The sequence below is a fragment of the Triticum urartu genome, chromosome 2 (genome assembly GCF_003073215.2).
Source record: "Triticum urartu cultivar G1812 chromosome 2, Tu2.1, whole genome shotgun sequence".
Taxonomy (NCBI): domain Eukaryota; kingdom Viridiplantae; phylum Streptophyta; class Magnoliopsida; order Poales; family Poaceae; genus Triticum; species Triticum urartu.
Genome location: NC_053023.1, coordinates 82,660,183 through 82,687,093, shown reverse-complemented (window position 1 = coordinate 82,687,093; position 26,911 = coordinate 82,660,183). Strand labels below are relative to the sequence as shown.

Genomic DNA, 26,911 nt, shown 5'->3' with positions numbered 1-26,911 from the left:
TTATGACTCCTGTTCTACATAGTATTATATGTGTTGTTTTCATTGTTAAGTCGTTTGTACTAAAGTTAGTATAAAGTTGCAGCACTTGTTATGGGACCGAGGGAGTAGTAGCTAGTGGATGATTCATCTCGCACTGCTGCCTCACGTAATACTCCTTCAGCAATGGCAACTTTAATAGTACTTCCCAAAGAAATATAAGAGTGTTTAGATCACTACTTTATAGTTAGCTAAACACTCTTATATTTCTGTACGGAGGGAATACAATTTAGTGTTTCATTTTTGCCTTTTTCTTGAGCAATGGCAACTGGAGTGGTAATTGAGTTCATTTTTGTTGCTTATATATCCTACCAGTAGACCCAGTGAATGCCTGTTGCTCACAGTATGTGAAACAAAGATAAAAACAGCATGTACTGAAACACAATAAAAGTTGTCGAGTAAAACCATGACCATTGAGTGGCACTGTATAAAAAATGGAAGCCGAGAAATTAGTAACAGTACGGTGGTATATTCATCGAAAAGAGAATGCAATCAACTGGTAGCATGTCCACTGCAAGAGGGAATTTACACTACTATGCTTATCATCTAACCTGGTCTAAGCCAAAGCCTCCTGAAGTCTTAGGCGACTAAGGATCGCACTTGTAGTTTGATTAGCAGACGTAGGCTTATATAGCCATATAGGCACACTAGATCATAATGGCACATGGTAAACTGGCAACGGACCAGCAATAACAAATGAGTGCAAAATTTCTGTAAATATATGACTGCAAAAAAGCATGAAGGTTAGAAACAAAACTGAGCCATGTGGAATTTAAACACAAAAAGAAGCAAAGATTAGAAAACAGAGCACCAGTACTTGTGCTTATGAGGCTGCAGCTGTAATATCAGTTACTGAATTCATGCTTTGACATGATCATCTATTTTGACAACACAGCAATAAAATAAGTACGTATGGTACAAATGTACAAGAAAATCTAGAAGGTACAGTATTCCTTGGATAAATGCATAAATACATTACGCTAGTAAGATGGTTCATGGTAAATTGGCAACAGACCAGCGATAACATCTCATACTGCTGCCACCTCGACCAACTGGCAGGCACAAAGATGAGCAGGGAGAGAGAGTGATGCAGCGGCAGCCTCAGCAGCAGAGGCGGGGTTCGCCACCAGGGGCGGCGCAGAGGAGGGCAGGCTCGTGTCGCCAGGGGGCGGTAAAACTCAAAACCCTGTGCACGTGAACTCGTTGAATGTTGGACATTAAGCAAAGATTGCAACAATTGCAGCATTGCTGTAGGTCAGCGTGATCGCCTCAAGAATCATGCTCACACCGAACTCTTTCCTCCATCTCAGCATGTCTGCACACATATGCATCGTGTTAACAGCGTCAAACTCCATGTCCTTCGAGAACCTGCATGACAAATCGCATGGCAAGTTTCAGATCATGGCATTTCACAACGTTATCCAAATTGTAGAAGAAGGCAAAAGGGGGTAAAAAACCTCTGAAGCTATAGGCACAAGAATGATCAAGAAATTAACCAAAGTGGAGCACATTTAGAAAAAATATATTAACAAATGGCTTTAACATATACAATATTCAGTCCACGATATTCGCACTATTTTGCAGATCAAAAGGACTTGAAAGATTCACTCACATCGATCACTATAGGAACACCCCAATAGAGCATTCATCACAAGACCAAAAGAGAGGAACCTGATGGTCGTGGCCTCCCAATCTATTCGGACCAATTCATCAACCAAAAAAGCATCTTGCTCTTCACTGCGGCACTCTGATTCAAGAACTGAAGGGAATGTCTTTTGCATACTATCCTGTATGCTTTCATCAGTCTGTTCCCCTCCAAACGATAATTTACTCCTTGCCAAAAGACACGGCGATGCAAGCAACAAGGTCCTGCAGCAAGAAGAGTTGGGACCAAACTTACAGATTCCATAGCAAGAATAGGAAGTGTATATAGGCTCTCCCAGTAAACAGCAAAACAGAGGATTACGCAACTAGATATGATCATCTAATAACGCATGATACTCATCAACGAATGAATTAAGTGTTTGTTTTTCTGTTCCATATTTTCTACACTCCTGCGGCTGTCCTACATACATGCACATGCTTCCAAATTATATATTGACATTAATTACTCTATTGTTGCTCTTTTTGGCATCTCAATCTCCAAATTAAAACAACAATGATGAGGATGATGATGACTATTATGATGTTTACCATGATAGCTAAACAAAAAATGATTGATCTGAAGTACGTATACTCATCCATCTGATGCTTTTTTTCATTAATCTTGACATGCTTCATTTTAGATCCCACATGTTCCTTCATTGCTTCCACTGCTACAATCAGTGGTGGTGGTGGCCAGTGGGGATGACGGAGAAAGACATACCTATGTAGGCACATACCAGGTGATGAATAAGAGAGAACACATGAAATGGATACAATTTGATGTCGAAGATACAGACGAATTATATCTGAGCTGAACTAAGGTTCCTGTTGCACTGCTCCAACAACACGGGCTTGCATTATTCAGTGTAACTCTTTGATTTAGAGGCTTCACTTCTCGTTGTACTGCTACTTAATTTGCTTTCTCCATTCATTTGCTTGCTTAAGTTTGTACTGGTTATATATGGTCATGTAATCCTTTCTTTTCTGCTGGCATTGTGCTCTTTGTTTACTTCATTAATCTGCTTGTTTAAGCTTGAACTGCTTATCACCATGTGACTGTAGCCTAGGGCTGGAGGAAAGCTTTTATGAAGTCTATATGCAACATGGACAATATACAGCATCTAAATATTAAGCTGCTCAGACCAAAATGATTAAGCTGCAAACCTGTATTTCAATGCAATTTCCTTCCAACAGTACATAAAGGATGGCTCCTGAATGGAGCACTACAGATATATTTGTTCTGTGCCAAAATCCTATCACTCTACCGACAAGTGTCGCTATACCAACAACTGCTATCTTTCGACACATTCAATCTGGATAGTCAGATCTTGAACCCCAGCTTCTTGAAATATCCGTGAAGCACTTTCTCTTATAACAGACTTGTCAGCTTCGGCTGATATATGAAGATGAAAAGTGCCTACAATATCGGTGTTTGTCAAGTTCCATAAATGAACATTATGGACTCCAATCACACCATTAATCTTCTTAACATCATCCAGTGCTGCTTCAAAGTCCTTCTCATGGCTCCTTGGAACTCTTTGCAACAAAATTTCAGCAGAATTTCTCAACAATGGAAGGACAGAAGCCACAATCATTATTGAAATGAATACAGAGCAAATGGGATCTGCTATTAGCCATCCCTTGTACTTGATTAGTAGGGTCGAGATCACAACACCGACGCTTCCCATTGTGTCAGCTAGGACATGTAAGAAGATACCTTCCATGTTATGGTCAATGTGACGCCGGCTTGCTGGCTTGGCATGGTTTCCGATTTCTGGCGATTCCACTTCTCCATTACAAGACTGAGATTCTGCACCATGAGAGTGCACATTTATCAGTGGAATCTCTAGAAGTCCTTGCTCACCGTTGATGCTGCGACAATCTTGATGAGCCTGATCTACACCCTGCTGGTGATGTTCCACATGGCCATTGTGACCGTGCTTGTGGCTACAGCTATGGTTATGTTGATGATGATTCTCTGCATTGTTACTATCATGTCGGTGATTATGATGATGGCTCTTATTTGTGTCTCCATGATGACCAGAACATGTCTTCTCGTGATCAGCACTCTGATGAACATGGTCATGATGGTGATGGTGATCTTCATGACCATGATCATGATGGTAATCTTCATGACCATGATCATGTGAACGAGAATGGGAATGTGAATGGGAGTGAGAGCAGCTACCGCCATGCGCATGATGGTGCTCCTCATGAAAGAAAACCAATCCAATGATATTTACGAAAAGTCCACCAACAGAAACTGCCAAAAGGCTACTTGTTGATATCTCTCGAGGCTCGAGTATCCTCTCGAACGACTCCAACACAATCAGTGCCCCAACAAGTACCAAGAACACTGCATTAACATACCCAGATAGCACCTCGAACCTGCCCCTTCCATAGTTATACAATCCATTTGCAGGCAGCCTCGCGATGTACGATGCATATAGTCCAATTGCCAGAGCAGCACAATCAAACAACATATGGCAAGCGTCAGAGAGCAGCCCAAGGCTATCGCTCATGAAACCACTGGCAAACTCAACAAACATGTAAGCTGTATTGATCAACAGAAAAGCAGCAATCTTCCTGGACTTGCGTTCACTAAGGATATGCCGGACTGGCCCCATGACAGCCTCATACACCGACTCGTCAGTGCTCCCAAGCTCAACATATCCTGAAGGAGTCAGCTCCCTGCTGGCGATCCACAAGATGAAACCACAAATTAAGAAGCCCGGCAACGACAGCTTTGGGTAGTACACCAGCTCCAGAACAATAGTGCACACAAAGGTCATTGCAAAATTCATGCTTGGTCTGCTGCTACTGCTACTGCTGTCGTAGGCTTGCCGTCGCCCCAAGGCCATGCCAAAGACAGCCGCGTTAAGGAGCAGCCACCAGAGCTGGCCAATCGGGACACCATGGCTGGTGTCAGTGCCACCAAGAAAGAAGAGGCCCGCAAGTGCCGGCGCCCAGAGGAAGGTAGCGGCGAGGGCAAAAACGGCCGCCCGGGCTTGGCGGCCGCGGGTGACACCGTGATGACGGCTCCGGTGACCGAATGGAGGGGGAAGGACACCGTGATGACGACTCCGATGACCGAATGGAGGGGGAAGGACACCGTGATGACGACTCCGATGACCGAATGGAGGGGGAAGGACACCGTGATGACGGTTCCGGTGACCGAACGGAGTCCGGCCAGGTATATATATTAATTAATTAAGCATGTGCTGATTATAGCTAATTGATGCATTAATTGTTTTTGGTATGTACACATATTAACTCTCTTCTTTTTCTTCTGTTCTAGCCCTTCGGATCGAGCAACACTTTGGTAACGAGACGAGGCCCAAAGAGAAAGTTGCACGCGGATGAAAGGTACACGATCATCAAAATTGATCGCGCTGGCCAACCGATTGAACCCCTCCGGACCAAGCAAAAATTTAATGCTCAGTGCAGGGTTCTAGTTAGGGATATGATCTCGATCAGCATCGAGCAATGGTTGAAGCCTAAGGACAAAGACTCTCAGGTGTCTTATGTCAGCGATAGGCAGAAAGCTTAACTGTGGACCGCACTGCAGGAAAATTTCACCTTCCCGCCAGAGGAGGATCCGGAGAATCCAGTTAAAAAGCCAATGATCAAGGCTTATGCTCCTAAGAAGATGGCTGAGCTATTCAGGAGGTGGAAGAATGAGCTGAAATCATCGTTTGTCGACCAAGACAAGACTCCAGAATTCATCGGCCGATTTGAGAAGATCAAAGATCAGTGGCCCGCATTTTTCACCAAAAAGAAATCTGAGAGAGCAGCGAAGATGTCAGCGACAAACAAGAAAAATGCTGCAAAGAAGAAGAATCACCATCGCACAGGGTCAGATGGCTACCTGAAAGCCCGGCCGTTGTGGGACAAGGCTGAGAATGACCTCATTGATAAAGGGATCGAACCAGAGACGCGATGCTGGCCAGACCGTTGCAGGACTTGGTTCTTCGGGGTTGGGGAAAAATTGGACCCTGTAACAGGGAAGTGCGTTTGGACCAACGAGCAGCTGAACACACCCATCGAGAAGCTTCAGGAGTATATCGAAAAGGCGCGGCAAGGGACGTTCGTTCCGGACAGAGAGAATGACGAGCTTACAGAGGCCCTCGGGAATCCTGAGCACCCCGGACGGACACGAGGCACGCCAGGCTCCCTTTTGTGGAAGGCTGGATTTCCCGACGCAGACGGTTACAAACGCCGGGAGAGGAAGAAGAAAAAGGAGTTGACCCAACTACAGGCGCTGCACGCAAGGGTACAAGCCCTAGAGGAACGAGACGAGGCCCGCAGCACGCGACCTGCCGAAGCTACACACGAAGCTACCCCATCATCTCAGCGGAGAAGCAGCATGGCTTCCACGGAGTTGCTTCAGGAGCCTGTCTTCACGGCTCTGTTGGAAATATGCCCTAGAGGCAATAATAAAAGCATTATTATTATATTTCCTTATTCATGATAATTGTCTTTATTCATGCTATAATTGTGTTATCCGGAAATCGTAATACATGTGTGAATAACAGACACCAACATGTCCCTAGTAAGCCTCTAGTTGACTAGCTCGTTGATCAACAGATAGTCATGGTTTCCTGACTATGGACATTGGATGTCATTGATAACGAGATCACATCATTAGGAGAATGATGTGATGGACAAGACCCAATCCTAAACATAGCACAAGATCGTATAGTTCGTTTGCTAGAGTTTTCCAATGTCAAAGTATCTTTTCCTTAGACCATGAGATCGTGTAACTCCCGGATACCGTAGGAGTGCTTTGGGTATACCAAACGTCACAACATAACTGGGTGGCTATAAAGGTATGCTACGGGTATCTCCGAAAGTGTCTATTGGGTTGACATGGATCAAGACTGGGATTTGTCACTCCGTATGACGGAGAGGTATCACCGGGCCCACTCGGCAATGCATCATCATAATGAGCTCAAAGTGACCAAGTGTCTGGTCACGGGATCATGCATTACGGTACGAGTAAAGTGACTTGCCGGTAACGAGATTGAACGAGGTATTGGGATACCGACGATCGAATCTCGGGCAAGTAACATATCGATTGACAAAGGGAATTGTATACGGGGTTGATTGAATCCTCGACATCGTGGTTCATCCGATGAAATCATCGTGGAGCATGTGGGAGCCAACATGGGTATCCAGATCCCGCTGTTGGTTATTGACCGGAGAGTCGTCTCGGTCATGTCTGCTTGTCTCCCGAACCCGTAGGGTCTACACACTTAAGGTTCGGTGACGCTAGGGTTGTGAAGATATGTATATGCAGAAACCCGAATGTTGTTCGGAGTCCCGGATGAGATCCCGGACGTCAGAGGAGTTCTGGAATGGTCCGGAGGTAAATAATTATATATAGGAAATGCTATTTCGGCCATCGGGACAAGTTTCGGGGTTATCGGTATTGTACCGGGACCACCGGAGGGGTCCCGGGGGCCCAGCGGGTGGGGCCACCTGTCCTGGGAGGCCACATGGGCTGTAGGGGGTGCGCCTTGGCCTACATGGGCCAAGGGCACCAGCCCCACTAGGCCCATGCGCCTAGGGTTTCCATGGGGAGGAGTCCAAGTGGTGGAAGGCACCTCTAAGGTGCCTTGGGGGGGAGGGAATCCTCCCCCTGGCCGCCGCACCTAGGAGATCAGATCTCCTAGGCTGCGCACCACCCCCCTTGGCCCTCCTATATATAGTGGGGGAGAGGATGGACTTCATATACCAGCCCCTGGCGCCTCCCTCTCTCCCCGTTACGTCTCTCCCTCGTAGTATAGGCGAAGCCCTGCTACTGTGACGCCTTGCATCCACCACCACGCCGTCGTGCTGCTGGATCTTCATCAACCTCTCCTTCCCCTTGCTGGATCAAGAAGGAGGAGACGTCTCCCGTCCCGTACCGTACGTGTGTTGAACGCGGAGGTGCCGTCCGTTCGACGCTTGGTCATCGGTGATTTGGATCACGTCGTGTTCGACTACATCATCATCGTTCTTTGAACGCTTCCGTGCGCGATCTACAAAGGTATGTAGATGCATTCAATGACTCGTTGCTAGATGAACTCCTAGATGATCTTGGTGAAACGAGTAGGAAATTTTTTGTTTTCTGCAACGTTCCCCAACAGTGGCATCATGAGCTAGGTCTATGCGTAGTTCTTCTTGCGCAAGTAGAACACAATTAGTTGTGGGCGTAGATTTGTCAACTTCCTTGCCGCTACTAGTCTTATCTTGCTTCAGCGGTATTGTGGGATGAAGCGGCCCGGACCAACCTTACATGTACGCTTACGTGAGACCGGTTCCACCGACTAACATGCACTAGTTGCATAAGGTGGCTGGCGGGTGTCTGTCTCTCCCACTTTAGTTGGAGCGGATTCGATGAACAGGGTCCTTATGAAGGGTAAATAGAAGTTGACAAATCACGTTGTGGCTTTAACGTAGGTAAGAAGACGTTCTTGCTAGAACCCTAATTCAGCCACGTAAAACTTGCAACAACAATTAGAGGACGTCTAACTTGTTTTTGCAGCAAGTGGTTTGTGATATGATATGGCCAAAGTTGTGATGAATGATGAATGATCTATATGTGATGTATGAGATGGTCATGCTATTGTAATAGGATTCACGACTTGCATGTCGATGAGTATGACAACCGGCAGGAGCCATAGGAGTTGTCTTTATTCTTTTATATGACCTGCGTGTCATTGAGAAACGCCATGTAAATTACTTTACTTTATTGCTAAACGCGTTAGCCATAGTAATAGTTGGCGAGCAACTTCATGGAGACACGATGATGGAGATCATGATGATGGAGATCATGGTGTCAAGCCGGTGACAAGATGATCATGGAGCCCCAAGATGGAGATCAACGGAGCTATGTGATATTGGCCATATCATGTCACGTCTATTATTTGATTGCATGTGATGTTTATCATGTTTTTGCATCTTGTTTACTTAGAACGACGGTAGTAAATAAGATGATCCCTCATAACAATTTCAAGAAGTGTTCTCCCCTGACTGTGCACCGTTGCTACAGTTCGTCGTTTCTAAGCACGCCGTGATGATCGGGTGTGATGGATCCTTACGTTCACATACAACGGGTGTTGACGAGCCTAGCATGTACAGACATGGCCTCGGAACACATGCAAAACACTTAGGGTTAACTTGACGAGCCTAGCATGTACATACATGGCCTCGGAACACAGAAGACCGAAAGGTCGAGCATGAGTCGCATAGAAGATACGATCAACATGAAGATGTTCACCGACGTTGACTAGTCCGTCTCACGTGATGATCGGACATGGTCTAGTTAACTCGGATCATGTAATACTTAGATGACTAGAGGGATGTCTAATCTAAGTGTGAGTTCATTAATAATTTGAAATGCTGATGAACTTAATTATCATGAACTTAGTCTAAAATCTTTACAATATGTCTTGTAGATCAAATGGCCAACGTAGTCCTCAACTTCAACGCGTTCCTAGAGAAAACCAAGCTGAAAGACGATGGTAGCAACTATACGGACTGGGTCCGGAACCTGAGGATCATCCTCATAGCTGCCAAGAAAGATTATGTCCTACAAGCACCGCTAGGTGATCCACCCGTCCCACAGAACCAAGATGTTATGAATGCTTGGCAGACACGTGTTGACGACTACTCCCTCGTTCAGTGCGGCATGCTTTACAGCTTAGAGCCGGGGCTCCAAAAGCGTTTTGAGAGACATGGAGCATATGAGATGTTCGAAGAGCTGAAAATGGTTTTTCAAGCTCATTCCCGGATCGAGAGATATGAAGTCTCCGATAAGTTCTTCAGCTGTAAGATGGAGGAAAATAGTTCTGTCAGTGAGCACATACTCACTATGTCTGGGTTACATAACCGCTTGTCTCAGCTGGGAGTTAATCTCCCGGATGATGCGGTCATTGACAGAATCCTCCAGTCGCTTCCACCAAGCTACAAGAGCTTTGTGATGAACTTCAACATGCAGGGGATGCAAAAGACCATTCCTGAGTTGTTCTCAATGCTGAAATCAGCGGAGGTGGAAGTCAAGAAGGAACATTAAGTGTTGATGGTCAATAAAACCACTAAGTTCAAGAAAGGCAAGGGTAAAAAGAACTTCAAGAAGGACGGCAAGGAGGTTGCCGCGCCCGACAAGCAAGCTGCCGGGAAGAAGCCAAAGAATGGACCCAAGCCTGAGACGGAGTGCTTTTATTGCAAAGGGAAGGGTCACTGGAAACGGAACTGCCCCAAATACTTAGCGGACAAGAAGGCCGGCAACACCAAAGGTATATTTGATATACATGTAATTGATGTGTACCTTACCAGTACTCGTAGTGACTCCTGGGTATTTGATACCGGTGCCGTTGCTCATATTTGTAACTCACAGCAGGAGCTGCGGAATAAACGGAGACTGGCGAAGGACGAGGTGACGATGCGCGTCGGGAATGGTTCCAAGGTCGATGTGATCGCCGTCGGCACGCTACCTCTACATTTACCTACGGGATTAGTTATAAACCTCAATAATTGTTATTTAGTGCCAGCTTTGAGCATGAACATTGTATCGGGATCTCGTTTAATTCGAGATGGCTACTCATTTAAATCCGAGAATAATGGTTGTTCTATTTATATGAGAGATATGTTTTATGGTCATGCTCCTATGGTGAATGGTTTATTCTTTATGAATCTCGAGCGTAATGTTACACATGTTCATAATGTGAGTACCAAAAGGAGTAAAGTTGATAATGATAGTACCACATACTTGTGGCACTGCCGCCTTGGTCACATAGGTGTCAAACGCATGAAGAAGCTCCATGCAGCTGGACTTTTAGAGTCTCTTGATTATGAATCATTTGACACATGCGAACCATGCCTCATGGGTAAAATGACCAAGACTCCGTTCTCAGGAACAATGGAGCGAGCAACCGACTTATTGGAAATCATACATACTGATGTGTGCGGTCCAATGAGTGTTGAGGCTCGCGGTGGCTATCGTTATGTTCTCACCCTCACTGATGACTTGAGTAGATATGGGTATGTCTACTTAATGAAACACAAGTCTGAAACCTTTGAAAAGTTCAAAGAATTTCAGAGTGAGGTTGAGAATCAACATGACAGGAAAATCAAGTTTCTACGATCAGATCGTGGAGGAGAATACTTGAGTCACGAGTTTGGCACACACTTAAGAAAATGTGGAATAGTTTCACAACTCACGCCGCCTGGAACACCTCAGCGTAACAGTGTGTCCGAACGTCGTAATCGCACTCTATTAGATATGGTGCGATCTATGATGTCTCTTACCGATTTACCGCTATCTTTTTGGGGCTATGCTTTAGAGACTGCCGCATTCACTTTAAATAGGGCTCCGTCGAAATCCGTTGAGACGACACCGTATGAATTATGGTTTGGGAAGAAACCTAAGATGTCGTTTCTAAAAGTTTGGGGATGCGATGCTTATGTCAAGAAACTTCAACCTGAAAAGCTCGAACCCAAGTCGGAAAAATGCGTCTTCATAGGATACCCAAAAGAAACTATTGGGTACACCTTCTACCTCAGATCCGAAGGCAAGATCTTTGTTGCCAAGAATGGGTCCTTTCTAGAGAAAGAGTTTCTCTCGAAAGAAGTAAGTGGGAGGAAAGTAGAGCTTGATGAAGTATTACCTCTTGAACCGGAAAATGGCGCAACTCAAGAAAATGTTCCTGAGGTGCCTGCACCGACTAGAGAGGAAGTTAATGATAATGATCAAGATACTTCTGATCAAGCTCCTACTGAGATTCGAAGGTCCACAAGGACACGTTCCGCACCAGAGTTGTACGGCAACCCTGTCTTGGAAATCATGTTGTTAGACAACAGTGAACCTTCGAACTATGAAGAAGCGATGGCGGGCCCGGATTTCGACAAATTGCTAGAAGCCATGAAATCCGAGATAGGATCCATGTATGAAAATGAAGTATGGACTTTGACTGACTTGCCCGTTGAACGGCGAGCCATAGAAAATAAATGGATCTTTAAGAAGAAGACAGACGCGGATGGTAATGTGACCATCTATAAAGCTCGGCTTGTCGCTAAGGGTTATCAAGTTCAAGGGGTTGACTACGATGAGACTTTCTCACCGGTAGCGAAGCTAAAGTCCGTCCGAATCATGTTAGCAATTGCCGCATTTTATGATTATGAAATTTGGCAAATGGACGTCAAAATGGCATTCCTTAATGGTTTCCTTAAGGAAGAATTGTATATGATGCAGCCGGAAGGTTTTGTCGATCCTAAGAATGCTGACAAGGTGTGCAAGCTCCAACGCTCGATTTATGGGCTGGTGCAAGCATCTCGGAGTTGGAACATTCTCTTTGATGAGATGATCAAAGCGTTTGGGTTTACGCAGACTTATGGAGAAGCCTGCGTTTACAAGAAAGTGAGTGGGAGCTCTGTAGCATTTCTCATATTATATGTAGATGACATACTGTTGATGGGAAATGATATAGAACTCTTGGACAGCATCAAGGCCTACTTGAATAAGAGTTTTTCAATGAAGGACCTTGGAGAAGCTGCTTATATATTAGGCATCAAAATCTATAGAGATAGATCAAGACGCCTCATAGGTCTTTCACAAAGCACATACCTTGATAAGATATTGAAGAAGTTCAATATGGATCATTCTAAGAAGGGGTTCTTACCTGTGTTACAAGGTGTGAAATTGAGCTCAGCTCAATGTCCGACCACGGCAGAAGAAATAGAAGAGATGAGTGTCATCCCCTATGCCTCAGCCATAGGTTCTATTATGTATGCCATGCAGTGTACCAGACCTGATGTAAACCTTGCCGTAAGTTTGGTAGGAAGGTACCAAAGTAATCCCGGCAAGGAACACTGGACAGTGGTCAAGAATATTCTGAAGTACCTGAAAAGGACTAAGGAAATGTTTCTCGTTTATGGAGGTGACGAAGAGCTCGTCGTAAAGGGTTACGTCGACGCTAGCTTCAACACAGATCTGGATGACTCTAAGTCACAGACCGAATACGTGTATATTTTGAATGGTGGGGCAGTAAGCTGGTGCAGTTGCAAGCAAAGCGTCGTGGCGGGATCTACATGTGAAGCGGAGTACATAGCAGCCTCGGAGGCAACACATGAAGCAATATGGGTGAAGGAGTTCATCACCGACCTAGGAGTCATACCCAATGCGTCGGGGCCGATCAAGCTCTTCTGTGACAACACTGGAGCTATTGCTCTTGCCAAGGAGCCCAGGTTTCACAAGAAGACAAGGCACATCAAGCGTCGCTTCAACTCCATTCGTGAAAATGTTCAAGATGGAGACATAGAGATTTGTAAAGTACATACGGACCTGAATGTAGCAGATCCGTTGACTAAACCTCTCCCTAGAGCAAAACATGATCAACACCAGAATTCCATGGGTGTTCGACTCATCACAATGTAACTAGATTATTGACTCTAGTGCAAGTGGGAGACTGTTGGAAATATGCCCTAGAGGCAATAATAAAAGCATTATTATTATATTTCCTTATTCATGATAATTGTCTTTATTCATGCTATAATTGTGTTATCCGGAAATCGTAATACATGTGTGAATAACAGACACCAACATGTCCCTAGTAAGCCTCTAGTTGACTAGCTCGTTGATCAACAGATAGTCATGGTTTCCTGACTATGGACATTGGATGTCATTGATAACGAGATCACATCATTAGGAGAATGATGTGATGGACAAGACCCAATCCTAAACATAGCACAAGATCGTATAGTTCGTTTGCTAGAGTTTTCCAATGTCAAAGTATCTTTTCCTTAGACCATGAGATCGTGTAACTCCCGGATACCGTAGGAGTGCTTTGGGTATACCAAACGTCACAACGTAACTGGGTGGATATAAAGGTATGCTACGGGTATCTCCGAAAGTGTCTGTTGGGTTGACATGGATCAAGACTGGGATTTGTCACTCCGTATGACGGAGAGGTATCACCGGGCCCACTCGGTAATGCATCATCATAATGAGCTCAAAGTGACCAAGTGTCTGGTCACGGGATCATGCATTACGGTACGAGTAAAGTGACTTGCCGGTAACGAGATTGAACGAGGTATTGGGATACCGACGATCGAATCTCGGGCAAGTAACATATCGATTGACAAAGGGAATTGTATACGGGGTTGATTGAATCCTCGACATCGTGGTTCATCCGATGAAATCATCGTGGAGTATGTGGGAGCCAACATGGGTATCCAGATCCCGCTGTTGGTTATTGACCGGAGAGTCGTCTCGGTCATGTCTGCTTGTCTCCCGAACCCGTAGGGTCTACACACTTAAGGTTCGGTGACGCTAGGGTTGTGAAGATATGTATATGCAGAAACCCGAATGTTGTTCGGAGTCCCGGATGAGATCCCGGACGTCACGAGGAGTTCCGGAATGGTCCGGAGGTAAAGAATTATATATAGGAAATGCTATTTCGGCCATCGGGACAAGTTTCGGGGTTATCGGTATTGTACCGGGACCACCGGAGGGATCCCGGGGGCCCACCGGGTGGGGCCACCTGTCCCGGGAGGCCACATGGGCTGTAGGGGGTGCGCCTTGGCCTGCATGGTACAAGGGCACCAGCCCCACTAGGCCCATGCGCCTAGGGTTTCCATGGGGAGGAGTCCAAGTGGTGGAAGGCACCTCTAAGGTGCCTTGGGGGGGAGGGAATCCTCCCCCTGGCCGCCGCACCTAGGAGATCAGATCTCCTAGGCTGCGCACCACCCCCCTTGGCCCTCCTATATATAGTGGGGGAGAGGAGGGACTTCATATACCAGCCCCTGGCGCCTCCCTCTCTCCCCGTTACGTCTCTCCCTCGTAGTATAGGCGAAGCCCTGCTACTGTGACGCCCTGCATCCACCACCACGCCGTCGTGCTGCTGGATCTTCATCAACCTCTCCTTCCCCTTGCTGGATCAAGAAGGAGGAGACGTCTCCCGTCCCGTACGTGTGTTGAACGCGGAGGTGCCGTCCGTTCGCCGCTTGGTCATCGGTAATTTGGATCACGTCGTGTTCGACTACATCATCACCGTTCTTTGAACGCTTCCGTGCACGATCTACAAAGGTATGTAGATGCATTCAATGACTCGTTGCTAGATGAACTCCTAGATGATCTTGGTGAAACGAGTAGGAAATTTTTTGTTTTCTGCAACGTTCCCCAACGGGCTCCTGCTAGCTACCCCGTGGATGCTATCACGGAGTCTCAGAATTGCCACCTTATGACGTAGTGGATGGAATTTAAAGTCAAGGCAGCTGTTGGCTCTGTTGCACCTCTTGAACCTGGCGCAACTTTTCACTGCCGGCCGATTCCAGAAGGATATGCTAGGGTGATGGTGGATGAAATCACAGAAGGATTTGAGAACCTTCAGCTTGACCACCCTACGGGTGACGGGGAGACTCGACTGGCTTCTTGTCTGAAGACTCCATGCCTATGGCGGAAGGAGCTCATCAACCTTCCGAACTGGACGGCTCCGCCTCCTCCTCCTCCGGTGAGTCAGGGCACTCCGCCTCCTCCACCGCCTCCTCCGGCGAGTGATCAGGACACTCAGCCTCCTTCTCCGGCGCGTGGCGGCACTCCGCCTCCTTCTCTGCCTGCGCCGGAGCGCCCGAGCAGCCACCAGCCTCCTTCTTCTCCGCCTCGCCAGCAAGGGCGGAAGAGACCCGCCGCCGCCCCGGTTGTTCCGGCGCGTCGTAGTCCTTCTCCTCCGCCTCGTAAGCAAGCACGAAAGAAGACAGCCGCAGCTGCTCCGTCTGCTCCGGCGTCTAGCAGTACAGCCAGAGCGGGAGGCAATACAGATTCGGTCCACCTTTCAAGCCTCTAGAGAAGTTACCATACGAGAGGACCGTGGAAGAAAACACGAAGATCATGGAAAAAGAAGTGAAGGACTTCTTTGAAGGGGTGAAAGCAAAGAGACATCCACCTCCGGAGGAGAAGGTAGACCCGGTGAAAGCAAAGCGCACTATCAATGCCCTGGGGAAACCACCAAAGTCTTCGCTGAAAAACAACTATGAGCGCATTACTGCAAAGGTATATGCAGAAGCGGAGCGGTCGGGAAGTACTATCAGTGATCGAAGGTTAGCAGAACGACGAGCTGGGAAAAAAATTGCCCAGCTCGGCAAACAAGCGGACCAATCGTGCCCCCCGCTCAAGGTGTCTAGCGATATCGTCGCTAATGATCCAAGGATGGTGCCCGGTTATAGCAATCTTGAAGATTACCTGGCCGACGATGTACATTATGATTTCTTGGAGGTGGAAGAACACCAATACCATTACGGGAAGCCTCTTGTCAAAGATGAAAAACTCTCTAACAACGATGATGCGAAGATTCCATGATTGGTACATGAAAACCTGCAGGGAGTCTGGGGGGGACGAATACTTTGTATCTGAGAGTTAAAGAGGACCACGACCTCGTTGGAATTGATTTGTTGATTGTTCCATTTGAGAAGTTCTTCCAGTGGTTCAATCAGAACGCCGAAGATGCTGAGGCCAACTTGCTCAAATCATTGATAATAAATCAAAACAAAAATAAAATACTCTTTCCTTACAACTTTAAGTGAGTGTTACTGTCTTGTGCATATTTGGTTTCCCTTATTACTCGAGCGAGGTTATAGTAATGTAATTGATGAGTTGTGCATGCGTGCGCAGCTTCCACTATATTCTCCTGGAGATTAAGCTTGATCAGGGACTAGTAACCGTCTTAGACTCGAGACGAAAAGATCCCGAGACCTATGCGGACATGACTAAAATTCTCAACACATAAGTTCAATCGATCATTATCGCACCATATCAGCAACTTTTTGTTCATTTCCTGATATCTCAAGTAATAATTATTTTCTTTGTCTTGCAGGGTTTGGAAAAAGTTCACCGAAGAAGCTCCGGGACTGCCGAAGGAGCTGCGATATACATACCCAAAAGTAAGTACCACTAGCTAGCTAGTTCTGTGCATCTCCCGTTGATTCTAGCTACTTTCATCAATGCCATTTATAATGCTTCATTATCAGTTTGATTGACCCCTATTTCTCGTAAAGTGCTTGTGGCAGGAATAAGGGAATGATTACTGTGGATACTACGTGTGCGAGTTCATCTACAACGCGACTTGCAAAGATAAGCGGGGCTACTCTAAAAGACAATTTGATGTGCGTAAGCAATAATATTCACAATTTCATTTTATTACACCATCATTTCTGTTGAGTTTCATTCATATATATGTATTAACCCCCTTCTTCAAATTAGACGTGGGAGATGCGGAATGAACTCCTACCAGAAGATCGCATGAAAGCAATTCAAGAGAAATTAGCGGGATTCTTTCTTAACCACGCCATCAATAAAGCCGGAGAATACCATGTGGATCCTGAGTTCATATATAATTAGGGGATTATATTGTAAGAAATCTTATATTGTATATATGTAGCCAGTAGTGTTGGGTAGATATACAAAAACTTGTTGTTTGACCAATCTCTCGGAGAAGGAGAGGTCGATCACTTCTCTCGGTATGCATGACGAACTTCTGTACTTAATGGTTTACTTCATTTTCTTACTAGCTAGCGTGTCGAAGGCCTCTCTATATGTATAGTACGTAGGGTCGACCAAGCACGGAGATAAGAGATGACACTTCTCTCTACTAATTAATTAGCTACCTAACACAATATATGAAACACCTTAATTAATCATACAAAACCCCAAATCCACCCCTCTTTTAGAAAAAAACAAAAACCCTAGCCCCTGAACAGCTGACGCGTGGATGCCTATTGGTCCCGGTTGGTGCCACCAATTGGGACTAAAGGGCCTCCTGCCTGGGCTCACAGCACCGGCCACGTGGAGACCCATCTGTCCCGGTTCGTGTAAAAACCGGGACTAAAGGCCTAGGGCATTAGTAACGACCTTTAGTCCCGATTCCCCAATCGGGACAAATGGGCCTTATGAACCGGGACAAATGACCCTTTTTCTACTAATGGGAGTACTTTCTAAATCACATGGACTTTTTAGAGAGCATGAATTTATTAAATTAAGAAAATATTTTTAAGCATGTGAACACACTTAGAATCACATGAATTAGCGAACCAACAGCCAAACCTTCGCCGGGCGTCAAGCCTAATGAGCTATCTCAAAAATCATCATGTTTCTAAGCAAACGGGACAGCTTCCTCACGCTTTGCTTTAATCCTTAAGGCCACTTATTAAATTTAAAATCACATACATATATAAATTGATGGAATAAGATGCAGGGGAGCAAGGTGGGACTATTTTATAGACAAATAAATCATGTTTAATACATACACCAACGAGTTAGTTCACTGCACCCAAGCCTATGATACTGGGTGAATGTTGTGAGTTCAATCCCTGCCTTTTGCACCTAATTTTTTCCTCTCCGTGCCGGATAGATTTTTTTTTCTCTCCGGGCTGTATAGATTGGCTGGGCTCCAATGAAAATCAGGGCGAAATAAGGAGCCAAGGCCCGATGCAGCGGCTAGCCAGACGAAGAAGACATACGAAGAAACGGACAGGGCCTATGTGCTTATACATACAGAAAAATTGAGAGAGACGGGCGGACCGATGAAATTACGGGGGACAAAATTAGGACGGTAAGAAGCAATAGCTTTTTTATTAGTATAGGTAAAGATAAAATAAAGAAATTATTAATTATTATTATTATTAATTAGGTAGAGAAGAGATAGTGATAGAGATAAAATATGCAATTATATAGCCGATAGCAACCGCACGGGCTTTGTGGTAGCGTAGGGTAAAACTCAAGCTTGTCTTCCCTCAGCTCTCGGAGTTGTATTGTATCCCGTCCGGCGAATCCGAGCAGAGGTATTATGTTACAGTTTTGCTAGAACTCATCTAAATGAGATATAATTTGATCTCATTCACCTTTCATAGCCATTGGATGTGATGCTATAAGATGCGTGTGTGCTGACGTGGGTTATTTTTGTTCTTGATTTCCAGATGAATGAGACCAAATTATATTTCATTTAGATGAGTTCTAGATACTCCCGTTATGTTATCCCGTCCGGCCAATTTAGTCCTCGAGGCACCGGGACACAAGCCCACAACCACACCGATCCCCCACCCCAATCCCTCGAGCGAAACACTTTCCGTCTCTGGCCGATCCACAAAGGCAAATCCCCAATCGGAGCAAGTTTGTCCTTGCAATCCATGGATGCACCTGTGATGGCCAGAACAAGCAGCAGCTTCAGCCGCATCTGCATCAGTGAGCCGCAGATCTACATCAGAAAAGAAGAGGAGATAGATAAAATTAGATGGGAGCTTCTGGCCAAGATTAAGAGCTGCTACGGGCGGGTGAAGCTCCGGGCCGTCTTTGACGAGGGCTTGTGCTTCGGGCTTCTAGACCCCGTCTCCAACATCGTCGCCGGTGTCATCATCGCCGGCGCCGTGAGAATCGACCCTGACCCCATTATATCTTTCCCAAGGCAGACAAGACCAGATCCGATCGAGGACATGAACCAGCGGTCGCTCAACGGCCTCGTCGCCTTCCTGGCCGCCCTCTTCCCCTACCTCACCCAAGCAAAGGCTATGTGGTATCTCAACAAAGCCGAGTTGGATCCCCTCGTTGCCGCCCGCCTCATCATCCAGCATCGCGGGATGGAGCAGAGTTTCGGGTTTTCATCCGACACCACCGTCGCAGCCGTTGAAGCGGCCCTCAGATGTGCCGCAGCCGCCGCTCAGCACCCGTGCCCGAAGCAGTTCGTGGCAGGGTGGAAGATACTCTCACATTCTCTGGATGAGGTCGCCACCCTGCTATCAGGCACCTGCGTGACTGTCGATCCCTTCATCACAGATATTCTGCTCAATAAACCTCAGCCATCGATTTTCAGCCTAGACAAGTCATGGGATTTTGCCTCTTGTCGCCTCCTCTAGCACGGCCTTGTGTCCTTCCTGTGCACCCGCTGTGCCACGCACCTCACGCCGGACCAAGCCATGGAGCGGCTCCAGGTGGCTGGGGCCGATCTCCGAATTGCTGATCCTAACCAGCTCCGTGATGATGATGATGATGATGATGATGATGAGCCTATGCTGCAGCTGCCGCTGCCGCGCTGCACCCCAGACCTCGTGACCAGGCAGAGCTTCTCAGACCATCTAATCCAATGTTGCGGATGGCCTCGAAATATCTCAAGGATGGCGGCAAGCTCTCCCACGTTGACGCCGACCATCTTGCTGAAGGTTTGTTCTATTCCATTAGTGAGTGCTCGGAACAAACCGAGCACCCGGAAACAAGCATCAAGGTGATGAACAAGTTGACCTACACGAGGATGGAACAACAAGTAAACAAATTCTGGGATCAGCATGCTAGAGTTGTCGGAACAGTGAGATCTATGATCGACGTATACAACCGGCGGCAACTTGGGGTTGGTTAATTTCTTCTCTTTTAGACTACTTGTTCTCTCTGCAGAACAATCTCTGTTTCAGATTTAACACTCTCCTCTCGATTCAGGTACCCAAATATGAGTTGCATGTCATCTGCGGTGTCAATGCGCATGTGGACGGCCCTGTGTACACGGCTCCTTTCACCGGCACATATCGTTACTCCCACATCAACTTCCTCGCCACCCCGTCTGCTGATGCACCTCCAACGCTCTTCTTTGCCGAATACAGCAATGACGACGGCAGCTCTCAGGACATGGGCTGGTGCTGCCCAGTGGCTGTGCCATCTCCAGGGACAGGTATGCTATTCTTCTCCCTTGTGATCAAACATGTTTGGTATCCTCGATCGAAAACGAGTAACCTTTCCATTCATGACAGAACAAGTCCGTTGCCTCTACTGTGAGTACGACGGGAGCAGGATCGTGCATCCGGTACAGGGGGGCTTCCATGGGCGTGGCAGAGATTTCGAGAAGATGTGGGGCGGAGAAGAGCTGTATTCAGAATGGCACACCAACGATTCCATCATCAAGCGTGGCCGTGAGGCGGCTTACTGGGTGGATTATCTAGAGGACGACTGCATCTACAACACCTACCGTCTCGATGATAAACGTATAGGGCCAAAGGTTGTCATACATAAGGAGCGTTCCGATGGCTTCGGGGCGACGATGTCGAAGAAGGGGCTTGCGTTCACCAAGGACATGGAGGATGCTGTCAAAGAGCATATGCTATCGCTGCCAAAGACGGGGCTTATTGGTGATGAAGGGATGATGATGGATTTAATAGAGGATGATGGTTTGGCCTGCTAACAAAGGATCAGATAATATCGTCTTGTCCTCGGTTCTCTAACTGTAATGTTGTAATGTTGCGCCCTTACGTAAAATGATATGTTCTCTACATATATTCCTATCATGTGTTGGTTGTTTTCGTATTAAGCGTGCGCTGCCTCACATGGTAGTAGTACGATTCAGCGTTTAATTTTCTGTAATCAGTTGTAATAGTGTCTATTGGATGATTCATCTCGTGCTGCTGCCTCACATTGGAGTAGTACGATTCAGTGTTTAATTTTTTGCCTTCTTGAGCAAAACTGGAGTGGTATTTTTTTTGCCTTTTTTAGTGAGATTTAGTAACGGCACGGTGGTATCTTCATCGAGAAGACAATGGAATCAACTGGTAACATGTCTTGCCTACTGCAAAAAGGAATTTACACTACTATGCTTATCGTTTACTCCCTCTGAACATAAATATAAGACGTTTTAGAGGCTTGGCCCTACAAACATCTAACCTGGTCATAGCCGAAGGTGACCAAGGATGGCAATTGTAGTTTGATTAGCAGCCGTAGGCTTATATAGGTACACTTGATCGTAATGGCATATGGCAATAGGTCAGCGATAACAAATGAGTGCAAGATTTCTGTAAATATATGACTGCACAAAACATGAAAGTTAGTAGAAACAAAACCGAGCCATGCAGAATTTAATGATAAAAAGAATCAAAGATCAGAAAACAGAGCACCAGTTCTTGTGCTTAGTTGCTTATGAGGCTGCAGCTGTAATATAGTCATCGAATTCATGTGTTGCCATGATCGTTTATTTCAACAACACAACAATAAAATCTGTACTGTGCAAATATATGAGAAAATCTGGAAGGTACAGGATTCCTTGGATAGATGCATAAATACGTTATATGCTAGCAGCATGGTACATGCAAACTGGTAACAGACCAGCGATCAATAACATCTCGTACTGCTGCCTCCTCGACCAACTGGCGGGCACCAAGAAGACAAACAGGGAGAGGGAGTGACGGAGTGGCAGCCGCTGAAGCACAGGCGGGACTTGTTACCAGGGGCGGCGCAGAGGAGGACGAGCTTGTGTCGCCAGGGGGCGGTAAAACCCAAAAAACCTGTCCACATGAACTCAGTTGAATGTTACTCCCTCGTCCCATAATATAACTAGTGTAAAAAACGCTCTTATATTATGGGAGAGGGAGTAGACATTAAGCAAAGATTGCAACAACTGCAGCATTGCTGTAGGTCAGCGTGATCGCCTCAAGGATCATGTTCACGCCGAACTCTTTCCTCCATCTCAGCTTGTCCGCACACATCTGCATCACGTTAACAGCATCAAACTCAAACTTCATGTCTTTCGAGAACCTGCATGACCCCTTACGATACAAAAGAGAGGAACCTGATAGTCGCGGCCTCTCAATCTATTCGGACCAATTCATCAACCAAAAAAGCATCTTGTTCTTCACTGCTGCACTCTGATTCAAGAACTGAAGGGAATGTGTTCTGCATACTATCCTGTATGCTTTCATCAGTCTTTTCGCCGCCAAACGATAATTAACTCCCTGCCAAAAGATACGAGGATGCAAGCAACAAGGTCCTGCAGCAAGAAGATGCGTTGGGACCAAACTTATAGATTCCATAGCAAGAATAGGAAGTGCATATAGGCTCTCCCAGTAAGCAGCAAAACAGAGGATTACGCAACTAGATATGATCATCTAATAACACATGATATTCATCAACGAATGAATTAAGTGCTTTTTTCTATTACACCTTTCTGCACTCCTGTAGCTGTCCTACATACATGCACATGCCTCCTAATAATATATTGACATTAATTACTCACTTGTTGCTCTTCTTGGCATCTCAGTCTCCAAATCAAGACGCCAATGATGAGGATGATGATGACTATTATGATGTTTACGATGATAAACAAAAAAGGATTGATCTGGAGTATCTATACTCATCCATCTGATGCTTTCTTTCATTAATTCTTGACATGCTTCATTTTAGATCCCACATATTTCTTCATTGCTTCCACAGCCACAATCGAAGGCAGTGGTGGCCAGTGGGGATGACGGAGAAAGACATACCCATATTATGTAGGCACATACCAGGTCATGAATACGAGAGGGTGCATGAAATGGATACAATTCAATGTCGAAGATGCACACGACACGGATTATATCTGAGCTGGACTAAGGCTCCAGTTGCTCTGCTCCAACAATGCCAGCGCTTGCATTATTCAGTGTACCTCTTTAATTTAGAGGCTTTACTTCTCGTTTATTGCTACCTAACTTGCTTTCTCTATTAATTTGCTTGCTCAAGTTTGAACTGGTTATATATGGTCATATGTAATGAACTCGCGTTATTCTCTGATTTCCTTTCTTTTCTGCTGGCATTGTGCTCTTTGTTTTCTTCATTAATCTGCTTGTTTAAGCTTGAACTGCTTATCATCATGTGATTGGAAAGCTTTTGTGAAGTCTATATGCAACATGGACAATATACAGCATATAAATATTAAGTTGCTCAGACCAAAATGATTAAGCTGCAAACCTGTATTTTAATGCAATTTCCTTTCAGCGGTACATAAAGGATGGCTCCTGAATTAAGCACTACAGATATATTTGACCTGTGCCAAAATCCTATCAAACTACCAACAAGTGTCGCTATACCAACAACTGCTATCTTTCGACACATTCGATCTGGATAGTCAAATCTTGAACCCCAGCTTCTTGAAATATCCGTGAAGCACTTTCTCTTATAACAGACTTGTCAGCTCCGGCTGATATATGAAGATGAAAAGTGCCTACAATATCGGTGTTTGTCAAGTTCCATAAATGAACATTATGGACTCCAATCACACCATTAATCTTCTTAACATCATCCAGTGCTGCTTCGAAGTCCTTCTCATGGCTCCTTGGAACTCTTTGCAACAAAATTTCAGCAGAATTTCTCAACAATGGAAGGACAGAAGCCACAATCATTATTGAAATGAATACAGAGCAAATGGGATCTGCTATTAGCCATCCCTTGTACTTGATTAGTAGGGTCGAGATCACAACACCGACACTTCCCATTGTGTCAGCTAGGACATGTAAGAAGATACCTTCCATGTTATGGTCAATGTGACGCCGACTTGCTGTCTTGCCATGGTTTCCGATTTCTGGCGATTCAACTTCTCCATTACAAGACTGAGATTCTGCGCCATGAGAGTGAACATTTATCAGTGGAATCTCAAGAAGTCCTTGCTCGCTGCTGATGCTGCTGCAATCTTGATGAGCCTGATCTACACCCTGCTGGTGATGTTCCATGTGGCCATTGTGACCATGCTTGTGGCTACAGCCATGGTTATGTTGATGATGATTCTCTGCATTGTTGCTATCATGTTGGTGATTCTGATGATGGCTCTTATTTGTGTCTCCATGATGACTGGAACATGTCTTCTCGTGATCAGCAGTCTGATGAACATGATCATGATGGTGATGGTGATCTTCATGAACATGATCATGATGGTGATGGTGATCTTCATGACCATGATTATGAGAATGTGAATGAGAGTGGGAACAGCTACCGCCATGCGCATGATGGTGCTCCTCATGAAAGAAAACCAATCCAATGATATTTACAATAAGTCCACCAACAGAAACTGCCAAAAGGCTACTTGTTGATATCTCCCGAGGCTCGAGTATCCTCTCAAACGACTCCAACACAATCAGGGCCCCAACAAGCACCAAGAACACTGCATTAACATACCCAGATAGCACCTCGAACCTGCCCCTTCCATAGTTATACAATCCATTTGCAGGTAGCCTCGCAATGTACGATGCATATAGCCCAATTGCCAGAGCAGCACAATCAAACAACATATGGCAAGCGTCAGAGAGCAGCCCAAGGCTATCGCTCATGAAACCGCTGGCGAACTCAACAAACATGTAAGCTGTGTTGATCAACAGAAAAGCAGCAATCTTCCTGGATTTGCGTTCACTAAGGATATGCCGGACTGGCCCCATGACAGCCTCATACACCGACTCGTCAGTGCTCCCAAGCTCAACATATCCTGAAGAAGTCAGCTCCCTGCTGGCGATCCACAAGACGAACCCACAAATTAAGAAGCCCGGCAACGACAGCTTTGGGTAGTACACCAGCTCCAGAACAATAGTGCACACAAAGGTCATTGCAAAATTCATGCTTGGTCTGCTGCTACTGCTACTGCTGTCGTAGGCTTGCCGTCGCCCCAAGGCCATGCCAAAGACAGCGGCATTAAGGAGCAGCCACCAGAGCTGGCCAATCGGGACACCATCGCTGGTGTCAGTGCCACCAAGAAAGAAGAGGCCCGCAAGTGCCGGCGCCGAGAGGAAGGTGGCGGCGAGGGCAAAAACGGCCGCACGGGCGTGGCGGCTGCGGGTGACATGTCGCGCAGATACAGAGTGCTCGACCGAGGAGAGGAGGCCGGAAGCAAAGGGGAGCACGAGAAGAAGCACGGAGTGGGAAGGTGATGCGGCCGCGAGCGAAACGGAGGCGGCAGCGACGGAGATCACGCGGCGGCGGGAGGGACGGTTGAGGGCGCGGGCGAGCAACGCGCCGGCGGAATCTGCGAGGACGATGAGACCGGGGTCGGTGATGAGGTGGAGGGAGGCGAGTCGGAGGAGAAGGGACGCCGCTAGCAGGAGGGAGGGACGGAAGAGGTGGCGGAGCGCCGGGAAGGGGTGGGGTTGGCTCTTGGAGGGGATGAGGAGGATGGCGACGGCGGAGATGATGGCGAGGACCGGCGGAAGCAGGATGAGGTGGGGCAGGGAGGGGAGCGCTCGGGCGGCGGGCGCGAGAAGGAAGAGGGAGTGGAGCGCGAGGATGCGCAGGAGCGCGGCGGCGTAGGGAGAAGCGGCGCCGGCGGCGGGGAGGCGCGTCTTGGATGGGGGGGGGAGGGGCGTGGTGGGGAAGCGGAAGGAAGGGTGGGCGGCGAGCCGCGGTGGTACGGCCAGGCGGAGGTGGGCAGCGTGTCGGCCAGAACGGAAGGCGGCCATCGGCGGCGGATCGGGGAAAGCACGGTGAGGGGCGGCCATCGCCGGCGGATCGGATCGGGGAGAGTGTGGTCAGGGGCGGCGGTGGACTACCCGGTCTCCTGTCATTTTTTGACTTGCTCTCCTTTCAGATGGCCTCACAGCAACTCTACGCAAAAAAAAAAAGCTAATAATTGTCATTTTAGGTCATCTACAAGACTACAACGTCATACATCAAAGGGATTTTTATTTCTATATGCCCCTGGTTCGTTAGTTCTACTCATTCATTCCCATGCTCTTAACTTTTGTTCACTTTTTCCCACTCCCGTGCGCGAAACTCTCAGAACTGGTCACAGCGGACGTTACCGTCGGGTCAATGGCTTGACCGTTAATTCTGACTAGTGAGGCCGCGTAGGGCGGAGTCCACATTTTGACTTACATGGTAACCAGTGGGGCCACGAAACTGAAACTCAATGTAACCTGGATCAGATCTAGTCGCTTCCGCGCCGCCCCCTCTGCCGCCGTCGTGCCGCCTCCGCCGCACTCTTGCCGCCTCCTCCGCAGTCGTGCCGCCTCCGCCGCATCTACCCTCTCTCCCCATCTAGGATTAGGAAGCGATGTCGGGGGGGCACCTCGTCCGGCCCATCGACCGCGGAGATGATTGGGTCGAATCAGAGGCTGATAATTCATGGATTCCATCTGGGTAAGCATCGTTTTCCTCTCAAATTGATTAGGAGATCCGTAAATTAGGATGTATTTGACCACCATTGGCGTGAATCAGCGCAATTTATCTGAAAAATTTCAGCCTAACTGTGCCCTTTATCTTATTTCAATCAAACAGGGTTGATCCTGCACTTGCTTTTCGGCTGGCGGTTAGAATGGAAACTAGCGAGCTGCGTGGAACTAAACCGTGTGTGATTTCTGGATTTTTCTATCCTAAAGTGGTAAAAACCCGCGTTTCGTTCAGAGATTTCCGCGAGGCACTTTGTTGTGAGTATCTGTGGAGCCCTGTCGATGCTGTTGAACTGAGATATTTCGACAGTACCGAGCAGAGATTTGTCCC

General features: G+C 46.7%; 2 protein-coding genes and 1 pseudogene across 6 annotated transcripts; 1 reads left to right on the top strand and 2 right to left on the bottom strand.

Moving 5' to 3' along the window:
* Nucleotides 1-604: 604 nt before the first annotated feature.
* Nucleotides 605-4,547, bottom strand: LOC125541125. 3 transcript variants are annotated; one of them, XM_048704601.1, is made up of 3 exons: nucleotides 2,402-2,966; nucleotides 1,649-1,905; nucleotides 605-1,351 (listed from the first exon to the last, which is right to left on the bottom strand). In XM_048704601.1, exons 1-3 carry the CDS (start codon nucleotides 2,413-2,415, stop codon nucleotides 1,254-1,256), a joined length of 369 nt encoding a protein of 122 aa, XP_048560558.1. In that variant the 5' UTR covers nucleotides 2,416-2,966; the 3' UTR covers nucleotides 605-1,253. The 3 variants fall into 3 exon arrangements, 1 of the variants encoding a protein (XP_048560558.1); XR_007297441.1 differs by having other exon boundaries at nucleotides 610-1,404; nucleotides 2,402-4,547; XR_007297442.1 differs by having other exon boundaries at nucleotides 610-1,351; nucleotides 2,402-4,547.
* A 14,113-nt stretch (nucleotides 4,548-18,660) lies between these two features.
* Nucleotides 18,661-21,129, top strand: LOC125535991 (annotated as a pseudogene).
* Nucleotides 21,130-21,566: 437 nt separating this feature from the next.
* On the bottom strand, nucleotides 21,567-26,005 carry LOC125535990. Of its 3 annotated transcripts, XM_048699076.1 has the most exons (4): nucleotides 23,405-26,005; nucleotides 22,251-22,448; nucleotides 22,059-22,167; nucleotides 21,567-21,966 (listed from the first exon to the last, which is right to left on the bottom strand). In XM_048699076.1, exon 1 carries the CDS (start codon nucleotides 25,909-25,911, stop codon nucleotides 23,533-23,535), a length of 2,379 nt encoding a protein of 792 aa, XP_048555033.1. In that variant the 5' UTR covers nucleotides 25,912-26,005; the 3' UTR covers nucleotides 21,567-21,966; nucleotides 22,059-22,167; nucleotides 22,251-22,448; nucleotides 23,405-23,532. The 3 variants fall into 3 exon arrangements, with proteins under 3 accessions (XP_048555033.1, XP_048555031.1, XP_048555032.1); XM_048699074.1 differs by having other exon boundaries at nucleotides 21,567-22,167; XM_048699075.1 differs by having other exon boundaries at nucleotides 21,622-22,167; nucleotides 22,695-26,005.
* Nucleotides 26,006-26,911: the final 906 nt, after the last annotated feature.

What these genes read in the sequence shown, in the direction of transcription:
- LOC125541125 (XM_048704601.1), bottom strand. An exon ending in GTGTTCCTATAGTGATCGAT is followed by an intron (nt 1,352 to 1,648) that starts GTGAGTGAATCT and finishes ATATGTGTGCAG; the next exon opens with ACATGCTGAGATGGAGGAAA.
- LOC125535990 (XM_048699074.1), bottom strand. Translation starts at nt 25,911, where the DNA reads ATGGCCGCCCCTCACCGTGCTTTCCCCGATCCGCCGCCGATGGCCGCC.